Raw genomic sequence first — 18,210 nt, forward strand, 5'->3', positions numbered from 1 at the left:
GTACGTGTTTAATCCATATATTTATATTACTTTGTTTTGAAACATTTCTTTTCGTTCCATTCTAAAAACAATCTTTTAAAAAAATTGTTAGATCTTGTTATCGATGTGAGTAGAGGTTAAAGTGCACTGAATAGTATCTTGAATGGTTGGACGTATAACACTCAAGATGTCATCGTTCTTGAAAGTTATACGTCTAATGAAATGTTTGATGGGACAACTACTGCCATCAGAGACCTGGGTTGTCAACAAACAAAATCGTTTCGTTGGCTTGCATTGACTTAGTTCTAAAAGATCTATATCCACAAATAAGCCTACATAGTTTAAAGCATTTTGGCAAACTGTGTCCTGAACACAAAACTTTTGTACATATAACCTCATAATTCCTCTAAAGTACCTGTTAGTTTAGTTATATCACTTATAGTTAGTTATATCACTTATAGTTAGTTATATCACTTATAGTTAGTTGTATCAGAGCGATACAAACCCATTCCATTTCTCTTTCATTCATTGTATCCGCACTCTTTGTTTTGTTACTCTTCCCATGGAGTTGTTAACGATGAAAGTAAAAGACATTGGAGATGTCTGTCAGTTCTTTGTTCTAACATTCTCAGACACATTGGTCTATAACGTAGACACTTGTCAACTTCCAATCAGGTCTGGCGTATAATGTCATCATGATCATGTTGGGTTTACGTTACCTTCTGATTTTAAATGGAGATATTATCAAAGAAACGGAATTACCTTTATACAAGCTACTGGCAGCACTTCACAACTGGATTATGTTACTCTCAAAACTCACTGTCTGGAAATCCGAAATTCAAGCATGCTTACTATTAATATTTCTTTAGATGGATGTTTTGTTTCTATAATAAGCTTACACCGTTAACCTGAACATGTTATACAATAAAAACTATATATCTATCGTTACATTTTTATTTGGGGGGGGGGGGGCAGGCCTAACGCGGAGACATGTGGTTAACTTTAAAAATCCGTATATTTTTTAATTAAGCAAGATCGTCTCTCTCCCCTCCTTCCACCACTTTCCCGGTTTTAATGAAGCGTCGAAAAGGTTGACCTGTGTTTATGTCAGTTGGTCACATGTCCGTCGTAGCGATTCTTTCTCTGATAACATCCATAGGTTTAACCAGACCGTTTCTTGTAAACGCCGTTTTTCAATGGTTAAACTCCATGTCTAGCCAAAAGTTGGATCTCTTCCTCCGCTCGACCTTCCCTCAAAACTGTGAAGCATGAAACGTGCAGGCTGACCTGGGAGATGTTGTTACGTAATGTCAACAACTCACAGACGAGGGCCACCAGGAGACGGATGACCTACTGAAGGAACTGACCTACATTCAACATGCACATCTACCCTCACTGTAACGTTATGTCATCGTCCCGCGGATGTCATGTGTCAAAACTTCTAACGGTTTTTCAGACAGCTAAATGTGATTTTTTAATATTTTTTGTTACACTTTTTTTTATTATTAGGTTAACATGGTTATGGATTAGGTCCCCTTTTACCTTAGTTATCTCCCCTTCACATAACAACATCGTAGTGTTGAAATTGAGTGTTGGAATGTTCCCACAGTGGACTTTTGAACTTTGTCATTACTTAATAGTTTTGTTGTGTTGTGCTGGGTATGTTCCATAGGTCGCAGTCTACTGTACACTGTTTTATTTGTAGACATCGAGACATTCAGATAGAAGCATTGATTCCATCAATGAATTAGGCGTGGGAGGAAAGCCTTGCTTCCACCATTCACCCTCAAAATTGGTAGTTACGTGTCCAGCTCACTAGCCACGAGCAAATGAAGGAGTAGAGCTTTATAGAGTGGCTGTGGTGGGTAGAGCACCTGGCCGCTGAGTAGAGGCTGTGGTGGGTAGAGCACCTGGCCGCTGAGTAGAGGCTGTGGTGGGTAGAGCACCTGGCCGCTGAGACGAGGCTGTGGTGGGTAGAGCACCTGGCCGCTGAGTAGAGGCTGTGGTGGGGAGAGCACCTGGCCGCTGAGTAGAGGCTGTGGTGGGTAGAGCACCTGGCCGCTGAGTAGAGGCTGTGGTGGGTAGAGCACCTGGCCGCTGAGTAGAGGCTGTGGTGGGTAGAGCACCTGGCCGCTGAGTAGAGGCTGTGGTGGGTAGAGCACCTGGCCGCTGAGTAGAGGCTGTGGTGGGTAGAGCACCTGGCCGCTGAGTAGAGGCTGTGGTGGGTAGAGCACCTGGCCGCTGAGTAGAGGCTGCGGTGGGTAGAGCACCTGGCCACTGAGTAGAGGCTGCGGTGGGTAGAGCACCTGGCCGCTGAGTAGAGGCTGCGGTGGGTAGAGCACCTGGCCGCTGAGTAGAGGCTGTGGTGGGTAGAGCACCTGGCCGCTGAGTAGAGGCTGTGGTGGGTAGAGCACCTGGCCACTGAGTAGAGGCTGTGGTGGGTAGAGCACCTGGCCGCTGAGTAGAGGCTGCGGTGGGTAGAGCACCTGGCCGCTGAGTAGAGGCTGTGGTGGGTAGAGCACCTGGCCGCTGAGTAGAGGCTGTGGTGGGTAGAGCACCTGGCCGCTGAGTAGAGGCTGCGGTGGGTAGAGCACCTGGCCGCTGAGTAGAGGCTGCGGTGGGTAGAGCACCTGGCCGCTGAGTAGAGGCTGCGGTGGGTAGAGCACCTGGCCGCTGAGTAGAGGCTGCGGTGGGTAGAGCACCTGGCCGCTGAGTAGAGGCTGCGGTGGGTAGAGCACCTGGCCGCTGAGTAGAGGCTGTGGTGGGTAGAGCACATGGCCGCTGAGTAGAGGCTGTGGTGGGTAGAGCACCTGGCCGCTGAGTAGAGGCTGTGGTGGGTAGAGCACCTGGCCGCTGAGTAGAGGCTGTGGTGGGTAGAGCACCTGGCCGCTGAGTAGAGGCTGTGGCTGCACGTCCTGAGAAATACATTCAATGTCATTCTAGCAGTTGTTCTTTACATGACAAAATAGTCTTTTACCGGGCAACACATGAATCTATTTTAAACATTAATCAATTAAAAAATGTATCTTTTGGTAATAAATTACTTCGTTTGGTATCTAATAAGGAAAGAAATTGAAATTGACTGAAGTGCTGGTATAAGATGAATTAGTCCCCTTTTGAGGACTTCGTTTGAGTCTTGTGTAAAAAGCTGATTTTCTTTCTAACATTTTAAATGTAATTTTTAGAACTCTAGATCTATCTATTGTGAAAGCATGCAGACGCGTCAGCATCAGGGGGTAATACGCAGTCGACTGCGTGGATATTCCATCACATCATCCAATAACTCTACATCAGACCCAATTAGGTTTCCATCGATAGGTTATAGTTCTTTGATTGTATCATCTAATAAAACCACATTGTAGAGACTTGAAAGTAATTTGCGCCGTCGGAATCGGGATTTATCGTATTAAAAGCTGACTTCCTTTCCCACTTGATAAAGTCTTCGGATTCCTGAGATGAGATTTGTGTGTGTGCTGCTAATACAATCCAATTAGTCGCCTACTGTCCCGCAGTCTAATGAGGTCTAGCAGTGATGTAGTGGGATGACAATGAGTGGGTCTCACATTTCTACCTACACACGCACGGGCGCACACGTGAATTGAGAAGCGATTCTTTCAGGATTTCATTTCCTGAAAATGTAAGGCACGTCTCTCAAAGACAATACTCGCATGAAATCATCTCCCTTTGATCTCGTCTGCTGGCCAAAATGAGAAGGCCTGTGATCACAACGTTGATGTTTCGAGATTCTGTGTCCGGTGGCAACGGATTTTCCTTTTTAGAAAAAAATAATAATTTGCAGAGCAATATTACTTGATAAGAGAAATTGACGAGGTGGAGATTTAGATCTATGTCTGCATTTTGTGTCTAGATTATCTACATGTTGTGTCTAGATTTACATTATATTATCAGATTTACATGTTGTATCTAGATGTTGTATCCACATTTTGTATCTAGATATACATGTTGTAACTACATGTTGTAACTAGATGTTGTGTCTAGGCCTACATGTTGTGTCTAAATGTTGTGTCTAGGCCTACACGTTGTGGCTAGATATCTGAATTCTTCATCAGAAAAACGCGGATGGCTATATTGTTCTGTTCACGTGACAACCGTTCTTTCTGGATGGGTATTTTGTCACATTTATGTGTTATCCACAAGTCAGGCTCACTTTTTCTTGGTGAATTTTTTAGTAGTAGTCACTTTATCTTTGAGATTTTCATCTATAGTGGATAAATTATGAATAGATGTCTTTCTGGTGTATCTGGTGTGCAGACTATAGGAAGTGTTTATTATCTATGTATTTCTAAAGGTATACCGTTTATTATCTATGTATTTCAAAAGGTATACCGTTTTTCTCGCTCTTTTTAGCACTGATTCACGAGTTCTGTATTGCCAGTGGTCTTAATCTATCTATTGAACACATCAGCACACAACTCGCCATTGACTACAGGCCAATGCAAAAATAGAGTTCTTACTGTATCCGGTTCTTCTTGTATTTAATGTAATCGCTGATCTTAGCTGGTTTCTTGATCTAGTGGTCACTTGGACCACACACATATATACACACACACACAAACATTGCGTTGTATCAAAGATATAAATCTAGGTCTCAATATTGCTGACGACTTTATTTATTTTTTTAAAATATCACTTGATTCAGGGGATTACAATAGTGTGAAGAAAACTTTGGTTTCACGCATGTACGTCTTTAATCTATCTAGGTAAGATTGAAAACTGAAATCAATGCTCCTCCTAGACCTCTTCAAAGTTTGTATGCCTTCGATTCAGATTAGAGTAACAGCTGGGCCAGACAACTTTGTGAAGACCGAACACACACTAATGTTCAGTGGGTCTCCATGTGATGGATACGTTTGTTAAGCTGAAGGACTGACTTTCTTTTGGAGGCTGTTCTCTTGTGAACTAAATGACGTTCTATATTGAACAATACACCAAGATACAGTTCTGTGTTCGCTGGTGGAGAGATTTAGGAAAGATTATCTAAGTGTGCATTTCCCCTCATTTTATTATAATCATTCTCCGTTTTCTTCTCTTCCCTCCCATTCCCCCTCCCACTTTCTCCTCTTTTTCTTCTTCTCTTCTACTATCTTTCTTTCTCTCTCTCTTTGCCCTCTCTCTTTCTCTCTCTCTCTCTCTCTCTCTCTCTCTCTCTCGTTTACTTTTTAAGCATGTTCCTGTTTCATCTTTCCTTTTTAAATTGTTTTGAAAAGGTCAACGTTCAGCTGTTCTTTTATTCAATTGTTCTCTTTTGAAAAGGTCAAACGTACAGTTGTTCTATTATTTAATTGTTACGTTGCCTACAGTCCTGCCCTATGTAGTCGATTGCCGTGGGCGTAGATAAAATTTAATGTGTATGATTCAATTAAAACTCTGCTACTACTGGGAGCTGTTTTGATTGATCGATAGTTTATTAAAAATTAAAATTGATTTTTTTCTCTCTGATTTTCAGCGTATTTATTTCAAACTTGCACATCCAAGTAACAGATCTATAAATATTGAAAAGCGTCACTATATTTGTTTCTTTATGAATTATGCTTTGTGTTTTTAGAGCATAAATAATAATGTTTCTCGTATCTTTGGAGTATATATTATCTTTATCTTATATTACCTTTATCTTTAGGGTATAAATTATACTGTTATGCTGTATCTTTGGAGTAGAGATCATCTAATGTATCTCCACATGATTCACTCTTACTTGCAACACAACTAGTGATGGTTAAAGAGCAAGATGAGTTTGTACTTGACTAGAAACTCGAATGTTCAGTTTGAAAGACATTCTTGTGTCCTGGGGCCGGGGGGAGGGGGGGGACTGAAAAACTATTAGTGTTCGATTGATTCACTGAAGATTAAATTGATTGAAAACGCGCACACACACACACACAAACACTCACGCATCGTTCTTGTTCCTAATTAAAATGTCATCACTACGGGATGGCAGATAAAATATTGAAACTGTCTTTTATCTGTTCATTGATCCATACGGTCCATAGCCATCAATAAATAACAAGGAGGGCCGGGGGAATCGATATTCAAACTGAAAACTTTGAACGAATTGACGCAGCGCACACTGACGCACATCTTTAACTAATTCAAGACTGTTTCTCTTCCCCTCCTTGTAAAGCCCTCAGACTAAAAGTTCGTAATTGACTCTAGTTTACCCAACACTATGTTTTGCTATCAAAGCAGTTTTCAAACGATGTACATTGATTATGTGCCTATGCTGGGGAGTGTTGAGGTTCTCAACAGTTTACCGTTCTGCCTCACTGCTACTTGAAAGTAGACGGATGTGTCCCTGTGGTATAAATATATTTTGTTTAACAGTATATCGGTTCCTGGACAGTTAAATGGAGTGTTCCCTTTTTTTTAAAAAATCAAATGTACACAAGTTACTTGCAAGTCTGTTTCTTCAATTATTTTCTCACTTAAAACTAGGGGGGGGGGGGGGAGGGAATGTGAATAAACCATATCTTGATTTATGTGGAGAAAAAGTGTTGAACTACATTAAACTATTCATAATAGATCTATCTGTCTGAATCCGATCTCAGCTACAACTGTAATTCCATTTCAAAATGTATCGTCAGCGCAGGAATGCAAGCTTTTTCTTACTGCTACAATAAACTTTAATCAAGTGTTTTTATTTGTAACAATAATCAAGCTGTTTTGTTTTATTGCAACAATCTTGACACGCTGCCCACCCAATATTTTACTTCGACTAAAAATGTATATATCTGTGGGCAGACCTAATATTTGTAGGTGTCCGCGGGCCGCATGAAACGCTGGGATAGTAATTTACCCAGCCCTGATCTATAATGAAATGCCCATGTATCTTCTTAAGTAATTACTCAACGCATGTAGTTTTCAGTACAAGGACCAAAAGTTGTAAGCTCGCATCTCCTTTCGTTTTAACAGATGAAAAACATTCAGAGTTAGATCTGCCTGTTCAAAACCTGTTTACATTTTTCAAAGTGCCTTAAGCCTATGCCATATAGCCTATAAAGGAAGGAAGTAGTTTGGTGTTAGTGTTAATAGCCAGAGAACAGTGTTGTCCCTGGGAGATTCTCATATAAGACTTTTAGGATAGTTGGGTAGATACTGATTTAAAAAGAAAACTAAACCCTAACCATGACAAGTGCCGATGTGCTAAATAACACAATAACGATAGCTATTGCTTTTAGAGAGAACTCTGCTCGTGGTCTGGGTTTTATTGAATCGAGTCGAGTGGCTGCAAGTATTTTGTCAAGTCCAGCATCCACCATAAAAACTTGGAGCCCGACCCGCATTTCTGTTTTGCAATGTTGATTGATTTGCGCCCTTCGTTTTATTTGTGCATTATCTGCCCTGCCCGTGGCTATGTTAACACTTTTGGGGGGAGGGGAGGTCGTGTTAGGTGTCGGCTGTGTACAATGGTGTACAAGGGCGGATCAATTTTGCCCGTGCGCTTCAAATAACAATTTGCTCCTGGTTGATTTAAAAAGCTGTTGTTTTTGTCAGTTTATGCTAAAATTGCTCCCTGATCCTGTAGCAACATATCAGCTGAGAACTGTAAAATCATTAGTAGTAGATTTCTAGTGTAACTATTGTGTGACACTCTAGACGACGCCTTCGAATAAAAATCTAAAATTCCTTTTACCACTTTAAAATTACCACAGAGGCTTTTTCGGTTTCCCATGCTTTGGGAGAAAACAGTGTTAAGGAACATTTGTGACACCAGGAAATGATCAAGTGATCTTTTGACTCAGAGATAGGGAATATCATTTACTGGTCCAAGACTCTTGTGACACAAAAGGATATGATCCACTGCTCCTAAACTTATGGGAAAGATAGAGGATATGATCTACTGCTCCAAAACTTATGGGAAAGATAGAGGATATGATCTACTGCTCCTAAACTTTTGGGAAAGATAGAGGATATGATCTACTGCTCCAAAACTTATGGGAAAGATAGAGGATATGATCTACTGCTCCAAAACTTATGGGAACGATAAGAGGATATGATCTACTGCTCGAGGTACTTTTGGTAGAGATAAAGGACCATGATTTTTTTGTATTCTAATCCGAACATGCTCCTTTTCTTTTAAATTTATTATATTAGTACGTGGTGGCTAAGTTGCTGAGCGTGTATCTGCCATTTCCAAGTGGTGAGTGATCAGGGTTAAGATCATTTACACTAGATATTGAAATAAATCATTGTTGTGGACACACACACACGCACACGTTGAAATCAAAAGGAACTCTCACAATATCCCACCTTTACTTATATGGCCCATCTTTTCATTTTAGACAAACTTAAAGAACGTTCGGATATTAGAAACTGCAAAGGGTTATGGGGTTTGAGATTTGTTACATAACAAAACAAACAGATATTCCAATGAATTAACAGGTACAGTGGCCTTTTGATTTTCGCGGGTCCGAGTTTTCGTGGAAGGGTTATACCACGGGTTTTATAAAAATGTTACCGGTAATGAACACAAATTTCCGCGTTTCTTTTTTTAACTGGGAGGCAACTGTTCAGTATTGATACCATGATTAAGTAGTGATGTGTGAAAGTGATAATTACTAAATAAGTATTTTTGAAAATTAATAAATAAATCTTTTGGAAAATTTGAATTTTCTGTAAGGTTACTCTACGGCAAAAAAAAAAGGGGGGGGGGGGGGTAATTGAGTCTTTGTTACGGAGGGGGGGGGGGGTTAAACGGTGATTTTTTTTTTTTGGCGTTACCTAATATCTGACCGTTAAGAAGGTGTCCTAGGCTAGTTTAGAAGTCGTTCTAAATGGTTTGTTATGTCATGACTTAGCCAGCTTTAAGAAAGTGTTCCATTAACTTCGTGTTGCTGACCATGTTCAGATTTAACAGTGTCTGGTTTGGCCTTGAATGGTTCTAGTCATGTGACCACTCTGAAGATCTATGCGTCTCCTTTTGTTTTGATTAGTTTGGTGATCCTAGCCGTCTGGCCTGTTAACTTGATTGATCTGACATCTGACCCATCCCTAGGTACAGACCCACAAAACCATTACGTCATGCGAGCCCTGAAGATGGTGTGGACACTAACTGTGAAAGTTACTTACAGACCACAGACAGCTTTTTTTTTCCCCCGTTGCTGGGATTTCGACATCCGTTTTGCTTACAATTAAATCTAGTTGTTTCTGGGGTTTTATTTCAAATCATTTATTGGGTTGTTTAAAGTTGAATGACTTTTTTCCCTCACGTCTAGACAAACCTCCTTTTTTTTTTTTTCATTCTTTGTCTTCCACTTTTGTTTTCTCCTATTCTTGTGAAGCTCTCCGTTCTCTAGCCATTATCTCATGCACAGATTCACTGGGTCTGGGATGTTCAGCACTAGTATTATTAGGTCAATTATTTCGTCTCTTTAACTCTTTTTTATTTTGTTGATTTAATTAAATCTTTTGATCCAAACGAAGTTTGTTGTTGGAATTTATTTTGTTTTACGCTCTGGTAACATTGTTGAATTGTAAAAGTTCAAGTAACGGCATTTTAAATCCTACATTATAATGGGACAGTTCTAGTCTGTGACTTGGTTACATCTTCGTGAGGAAGCGTAAACATTTGAATCGTGTGACTTACTCTAAGTATTATAGGTTAATTCATTCTAATTCGTTATCAAAAGTATGAAAGTTTAACGAGTTCTTTGGATGTTTAGTCCTCTAAAAAGGTTTGTCATCGTCATCAAACTCCATTTGAGTGAGGGTTTGAGAGGTTCAAATCTTCTCTTGCAAAAGCCCTGGACTAAGACCCTGCGTAATGCACGTATGTCACCCTACAGGTCAAGAACTAGTGACTTCCCAGACGTGTCCGAACGGAATTCAGATAGTATGGTGCAGTAGAAGAGAACAGGAGCCAGTTTCCTCTTCTTCCTGTCCGCAGCGGGTGCACCGTGAGTCGAGGTTTGGCCTGAACTATGAACCAACAGGAATGGGCACGTCCTACACTGTGCTATAATAGCTTGGTCAGGCCTGGGCAGACTCCACCATGGGGAGGCTCGGTCATAGCGTCCCTAATGTGCTGCCATACTCCACTGGCTTTCTTGGACATGACCCACACTCAAAACCATTTGTCCATTTCTATCGTTTGGCTATTAGCCAGAGCATGATGACAACTCACAGTTTAACCAAAGTGATCCGCTCAAACTGATGCCATAGAAAATGAAGCGCATTGTGACAGTTTGTTAAAGGAAGTTTTGAATGGGCTCTAAAAATACATGAGTCAATTTTTTTTTCCACATTAGAAATTCTCAACAAGTGCCGTGCTTACAGATAAATCTTGTAAAGTTTGTTGTATTGATTGTTAGAATTAAAGAGTTGAATGGTTGCCATTTTCAAACCATTAACTAGCTATGATATCATCTTCAAACTGAAGTAAAGCATTCATTAATACAGAGTTTAGAATTACCTCATTGTTTGTTTATTGTTGTGGTTCGTTCTGCGTCACATCGAGTCCTTTTCCACGAGTAAAAGACTATTATCTCTGTAACTTTAAATAGCTTTAATTGTTCTGTAATCTTTAGTTATTACTGGCTGTTATCGATTTTTTTTTATAATTTTTGTTGATTTTAAACCCAACTTACTTTTTTTCTCTTTAGAAGAGTTCGATGGAAATCTGGATTAGGCGCATTTTAGTTTTGACGCTTTTAGGTTTCTCAATATGCTATGATCTTATCACTTATCTGGACCAGTTGTGGAAAAAAGGAGGGTAGAAGGGGATATCTGGGTTATTTTCACCCTAATCTGTTTTTTAAAGGCATTAAAAATAAGGGAACGACTTGAATTCAAACTCATGGCTCAAGCAGACATACTAACCACTCTGCTAGTGAGGTACTTATGACTATAGAGCAGTGATTCCCAAAGTGGTCTATATAGACCCCCAGGGGTCTACGAGGACTTCCAAGGGGTCTACGGAAGTGAAAAAATAAATTGAGGGGGGGGGGTCTATGGCCTGTTAATGGGGGTCTACGAAGGCGAATCTCATTGAAGCATGACCATTCATGAAATTGACTCGTTCACAAATGATTTGTACCTTAGTTAATCCTTTGAATTTCAACCCTGTTAGTGGCATGATTTTTTTTTTTATTTAAAAATTTTAACGTATTATTTTAAATACCTTAATTGTGTCTACATGAAAGTAATAATTTGCATGGCAGAGTCTATAAAATAAAATGTTGACCGTAAATTGTTGGTTATTAAAAATTTGGCTTCATTCTTTCTTTGTTGAACAACTATTGCATTTGTTCTTTATTTTTATCTAACAAAGTTTGAAGCTATGTCGCTATGAAACCATCGAAGCTGTAACATCGAGAAAAGTCAACATGAAATAAAATAGATCAAGATTTGAAATACTTTTGAAAACTTTTAAATTCAGAATTAAGCCACAGTAGAAAAATGTTGATTAAACATCATAGAAGGGAATAGGTTTGTGAGCGTCTTACAATATATTTACTTAGGCTTATATCAAACTCTAAAAAACTGCACACTATAAGCAAAATATTGACTTTGCCAACCATTGAAGAGGTTTTACAATCTGTTTTACACAATCCTATATCTGATATCATTAAAAATTCCTTTAAGCAACAATATAGTTCAAAGGTGTAATGGTGAAATGAGTTTTGGACAATGAATGGTTATCGTGTTATTACGATTTACTTTTTTAAAAAGCTGGACTAGTTAACCTTGCCTGATAATGTAGTGGTATTATTATATTTTTGTTATGAATCAAGAAATTCATAAAGAATTGCTTTTTGCCTGAAATTTTGATCAATTGCTCCTTCACACAGAAGTATGATAGTTTTCAAAAGGCTTATCTTTGACACTATTTTTTCTGAGTTCTTGGTTGCTAAGATCCTATTTTAAAACACAGAAATTAAACGGGAATCGGACATAGTCTATTTCACAAACTTGTTTCATAAATTGAATGAGGTTAACTTGCAGCTACAATGTGATAACCTAAATTTGATCAACACGAAGGCATAATCTCAGTGTTTCATGTGAGGATTAAATTAATGAAGCATACAATGATAAATTTTCTTACTTTCCAAATTTAAATCAGTCAGACATCATCTAATCGAGAAGATAGAATGTTAACCCGAACTAAATTGAACCCCAAGATTGACATTTTATTATCAAAGCTGCCCACCAATAGGCGTTTTTTTTTGTTGTTGTTGTTGTTTAGTTACTTCTTGTAATGCATATTAAATTTTATTTTGCTTTATTTTGTTTTGAATGTCATCAATAAATATATATATAGCATAGTAATCAGTGAGAAAAGCACATCTGAAGTTAATGAATTTTCAAAAAAATGCTGGGGGGTCTACCGAAAACTTAAAACATGGCAAGGGGTCTACGAGACAAAAAAGTTTGGGAACCACTGCTATAGAGGATTGTACAGTTATGTATGTAAATGTCTCCATTCAATAATAGTTTTTTACAAATGGTATTTCGTTGCTTCCACGTGACTAGCTCGTGCCCGAAATGTTTAGACTGAATCGTCTCACAGTCTAGAGCGCAGTACTCTAAATACTTGTTACACAATCACATTTAAGTTACACTGTTACACATCACATTTAGGTGACATTGTTACACAATATCACATTTAGGTGACACTTAATAGTCCATTTGACACTTGAACACGTTTTTTTTTCTCCCCCTCTTTCCATTCCTGGATTAATTTGAACCTTTTGCCCAATTATTCGTATGACAAGGTTGTCTTACAACAGTCATGCTACAAAAGTCGACTTCTAAGTGGAATGTTGGTAATAAATGCTGTAGCCTCCAGGAATTGTATAGATGAAAATCCCAAGAGACAATGCTACTCTTAAGAGAGAGATGTGTAATGGAACAGACAATCTGCGTCACGTCAACTGAATGATGACAGGGAAGAAAATAGTTTTTCTGGTCCCCAAGAAGAGGGTCATGGGGCGAGTGGGTGGGGCAGCAATCGATGACAAGGTTATGAAAGTAAACCCCTTTGGGACGTGGATCCTTTACCAATAAGAAATTACTTTTTCCTCCCCGGTCAAGTTTGAGGACCTCTTGGAACTCTTTGGGTTCAGCAGACATTGTTTGCAGACTTAATGTCTAAATATTGGCTTGCGTTGTTCTGTCTCCCACATCGGGTACCCGCTTTTAGCATTTGTCGCTGTAGTCACACACTCAAAGATAAAACTGAAATTTAAGTCACAATAGTAATAATATTTGTTTTTCTGTCTTCTGAGTTTTCTGTTCTGTTTTATAAATTATGACTGCGTGACTTTTTAAAGAATTATGACTGCATGATTTTTTAACTTTTCTGTCCTGAGACATTTTTTCTAATGACACTACGAGTCGTGGTCAGTGAAGACAGATTTGAGAAATCTCACTTCTCTTTTAAAAAGTGTTCGTTAATGTCTTCAGTACACATCTACATAATTGTGAAGTACTTTTGATACAGTACAAACGTGTTTAGTTAACAAGTACTTAGTTGTAAGTAGCAGAATTGACCTCTCACTAGTAGTAGAATCTCACTCACTGATAAAGTCTTGACTTTTGGAGCTCGGCTGAGAGTCTGGCATATTGAGAGCGAGTAACTGTCACGTGAATGGACTTTCAATGTGGGTCAAGGCCAGTCTCCAACTAGGTAGCCGGAAATGAACCACTCGGTTAAGGCCTCCAGGGTTGTTATCGTCAATTGTTTCCAATGACCTTACAATGTGTGCTGTACTGTTACTATACGTAGACACTTATAGATTTTACATTAATACACTCTACAATCTACACGAACAGTCTTCGGTGGTCAACGAATTATGGTGTTTTATAATAATACTATAGAATTTAATTTTAATTTAATAGTAATGCTTTATACGATATAAAGTTAATGATACACATGTATTATATGTATGTATAATATATTGGCATTGGTCTTTAACTCTTTGCCGAGCTTATCTTGTAAAAATTGTGAATACTGTCGCACAACGGTTAACAAGAATAGTGCTTACGGATAGCAAAAAAAAAAACAACAACGCGTCTACTGATACACCAAATATCAGTAGTTTCGGACAGCAATCCTTTTTTGGCATTGCATATATTTGGTTTAATTTTGAGTCATTAAAACATTAATTACATGATTGATTTAAAATATTTAAATATTTAACTTGATTAGCATGCACTCGTTCAGGGAAATGTTCTTTCTTTCTTTGAATGACATGTTTGCTTTTTGTTTTTTTTTATGAAAAAGAATTGTTGACTTTTTTTTTTAAGCCAGCATTGTTGGTACATCAGGTGAGTTGCAAAAAAAAAATGTTTCACTTTATCAGTTATTTCCTTGATAGTCAAGGCTTTTGGTTTGAGATACGCCGCACTTTGTCACTGCTAATAAAGACATGTCAGAATATGGCAGTGATCTTGTCTCCGATATAATGATGAGTGACAATGTCAACACGTGACGTGTCAGGCAGAAGATTGTTACTTTGATAGAGGCTATGAGAATTCCCTCTTGTTATAAAACACAACACTTAGATTGTCCATCGCGTGAGTCAGTTGCAGGCTGTGCAGGAGCCTTTCCTATCAGTATTAAGTTATTATATTACAAAATAGTATTTATTTATTGTCCGCAACTTCACTTCTGCTTTTTGGCTCGATCTGTTAGAGACTGTCACAGAGAGGGACTAAACAAGAGTTTTCAATTATCCCGCAGACTGGTTACCGGTGACTCTTACTCTTTGGCAATAGTTTAGGTTGAATAACGCATAAGTAGATGAGACAAGTATCCAATTTGTGAATAAATGCTTCATATAAAGTAGTATGAAGGATTAACCCGATCTTGATCCGGTGACCGCCAGATTGGGACTCACTCGTGTATAACGCTGTTCCATTGACATCGCACGTGCTTTTCTGATTGAGTATTGCACCCACTGATTGGCTGATTGAGTATTGCACCCACTGATTGGCTGATTGAGTATTGCACCCACTGATTGGTGATTGAGTATTGCACCCACTGATTGGCTGATTGAGTGTTGCACCCACTGATTGGCTGATTGAGTATTGCACCCACTGATTGGCTGATTGAGTATTGCACCCACTGATTGGCTGATTGAGTGTTGCACCCACTGATTGGCTGATTGAGTATTGCACCCACTGATTGGCTGATTGAGTATTGCACCCACTGATTGGCTGATTGAGTATTGCACCCACTGATTGGCTGATTGAGTATTGCACCCACTGATTGGCTGATTGAGTATTGCACCCACTGATTGGCTGATTGAGTATTGCACCCACTGATTTGCTTATTGAGTATTGCACCCACTGATTGGCTGATTGAGTATTGCACCCACTGATTGGCTGATTGAGTATTGCACCCACTGATTGGCTGATTGAGTATTGCACCCACTGATTGGCTGATTGAGTGTTGCACCCACTGATTGGCTGATTGAGTATTGCACCCACTGATTGGCTGATTGAGTATTGCACCCACTGATTGGCTGATTGAGTATTGCACCCACTGATTGGCTGATTGAGTATTGCACCCACTGATTGGCTGATTGAGTATTGCACCCACTGATTGGCTGATTGAGTATTGCACCCACTGATTGGCTGATTGAGTATTGCACCCACTGATTGGCTGATTGAGTGTTGCACCCACTGATTGGCTGATTGAGTATTGCACCCACTGATTGGCTGATTGAGTATTGCACCCACTGATTGGCTGATTGAGTATTGCACCCACTGATTGGCTGATTGAGTATTGCACCCACTGATTGGCTGATTGAGTGTTGCACCCACTGACTGGTAACGTGAACTGAGACACTGTTTATAAGCTTGTACTTTTATTTTCAACATTTTTATTAACACATTTTCAACGAGTCAGTGGATCGAAGAATAAGATTGATGGAACGTTTTATCAAGTATCTTGACATTTAAAGTCCTGGTATGCCTGGCCTCTCGGACCACTTGGACTCACTGACCAGAACTTTATAATAGTGACAGACATCCTCCCTCCTCCCCGGAAACAGACAGCCCTGGAATGATCTGCTTTTTGTCGTGTGCTTGATGTTTAGAGACATTCAACCCTTCTGTTTATTACACGTTGGTGATTAGTGTTAGAATGGAGGGGAAAAAATGGGGAGAGAGGTTGGATTCATAGCTTGTAAACTTAATACAGGGGCAGAGTTGGAATTCATAGCCTGTAAACTTAATACAGGGGCAGAGTTTGAATTCATAGCCTGTAAACTTAATACAGGGGCAGAGTTTGAATTCATAGCTTGTAAACTTAATACAGGGGCAGAGTTGGAATTCATAGCTTGTAAACTAAATACAGGGGCAGAGTTGGAATTCATAGCTTGTAAACTTAATACAGGGACAGAGTTGGAATTCATAGCTTGTAAACTTAATACAGGGGCAGAGTTTGAATTCATAGCCTGTAAACTTAATACAGGGGCAGAGTTGGAATTCATAGCTTGTAAACTTAATACAGGGGCAGAGTTTGAATTCATAGCTTGTAAACTTAATACAGGGGCAGAGTTTGAATTCATAGCCTGTAAACTTAATACAGGGGCAGAGTTTGAATTCATAGCCTGTAAACTTAATACAGATGGTAGCTGTCTTTTTATTTCATCTAGTTTCACAAGAGCTCCTGTTTTTCTTTTCAAGGAAAGATAACTTAGTTACTGCAGTTAACTCATGAAACTATTGCGTTGTAGATGGCGTGTCGTGTGATGCACCTGTGAGTTACTCAGGCAGAGGGTGAAACTGAAACCAGTCAGTGCTCAGGTTGAGAAACGGTCATTCTGTTAGACAGTAATCAGACGAGCTCTTTGTTTAGCCGTCAAGCAAACAAACAGACACAAAACGAGTCTAGAGTATTGATTGTTGTAGATGTATGTACATTTCACGAGTACTTGTGACGTGGCTGGGAGAGGGAGAGAGGACGAGCGTTGACGCGGCTACTTGTTAAGGCTGCTCCAATAAAAAAAAGTGTTTGAAAAGGAACAGGTGGGGAAAGGTTTAGTTGACTTCGCACGTTACCTGTGCTCCTAGTACTGGTCGCGATAAAGATCTTAGGTGTTTAAACCAGGGGATATTGAGTGATAATCCCGGAGTGTGGCTTTCATGTGAGTGATTGCTCAATGGGTCTCATTATATAGACGTATCTAGTAAGGAGTTGATTAACTGACTTCTGGATAAGATTGACGTGGTGATATGTGGGCCTGCAATTAAATAGATTGATTCGTGTTTGTGGCTATCAGCGCTAGTGGGTCAACGGTTTCGGGTACCCTGGAAGTGTTAGGATCGGTTCCCACACCTCCCTCTATTTCTATCTATCTATCTATCTATCTATCTATCTATCTATCTATCTATCTATCTATCTATCTATCTATCTATCTATCTATCTACCTATCTATCTATCTATCTATCTATCTATCTGCTGTCTTTGTTTATGTTACATAATCTGAAATGTCCTTTAAACTTGCAAATGTGTGAAGTGCTTTGTTTCTTTGACTCTGTATCTAAGTCCAGCCTATCAGTGGGATACTGGCCATTTGTGTACTTATTGCTTCTATTATTTTGAACTGACTAACCACCGAGCTCAACTCTGTAACAGATCTCCAATACTTCAGTAAAGCTGTTAAAAGCGTCTGAGACGTAGCGACCCAGGCGCCCCTCTCCCTCTCAACGCCACCCCAGACTGGGATACTGACCTTACATTACCCCGAGTATAGGGGTCAGAACAACATGGGGAGGGGAGAGTAGAACCATTGTAATAAAAAATAAACCCAGCCAGACATTTGGTGAGATCTATGTTTAGAATTAGTATACTGTAGCGAGAAGCAGCGACTATTATTGCTGGCTTTTGTAAAGAATGTTATTTATGTGTAATTTAAGCCCTAGTATGTTTCTCAGACCTTGATGTATGGGACAAGTGTGTAGTTGTGCTAGTTGATTGGAAACGGAAGGAAGAGAGAAATCTTATTGAATCTATTGCACATTTTTGTAAGGTTAAGATAAACGTTTTTCTAAACATGACTGTCGAGGCTTGACAAAATAGCTCCTGTTTGACTTTTTAGATTATCATTTAAGAAATGTTTTTGAATCATTTCATTAAAAATAAGTCATTAATTACTCATTTGATCAAAGGTTTGACTACATGTTGTTTTTTTTTTTGTTGGTTTTGTTTTTGTTTTTTTTTTTGGAACAGCACGACATTCTGTCTAATAGTGTTCTGTCTACTGT

At 39.2% G+C, this 18,210-nt stretch overlaps 2 protein-coding genes across 7 annotated transcripts in view; one reads left to right on the plus strand and one right to left on the minus strand.

Annotated features, from left to right (window-relative positions):
- The window catches only part of LOC106078161 (polypeptide N-acetylgalactosaminyltransferase 5-like), a 140,260-nt gene that overhangs the window by 81,815 nt on the left and 40,235 nt on the right, over positions 1-18,210 (plus strand). The gene's annotated exons all lie outside the window — the stretch shown is intronic.
- Positions 1,779-16,550, minus strand: LOC129926284 (formin-2-like). The gene is made up of 2 exons (XM_056029481.1): positions 16,140-16,550; positions 1,779-2,894 (listed from the first exon to the last, which is right to left on the minus strand). Exons 1-2 carry the CDS (start codon positions 16,548-16,550, stop codon positions 1,779-1,781), a joined length of 1,527 nt encoding a protein of 508 aa, XP_055885456.1.

This window comes from Biomphalaria glabrata, chromosome 1 (genome assembly GCF_947242115.1).
Source record: "Biomphalaria glabrata chromosome 1, xgBioGlab47.1, whole genome shotgun sequence".
Classification (NCBI taxonomy): domain Eukaryota; kingdom Metazoa; phylum Mollusca; class Gastropoda; family Planorbidae; genus Biomphalaria; species Biomphalaria glabrata.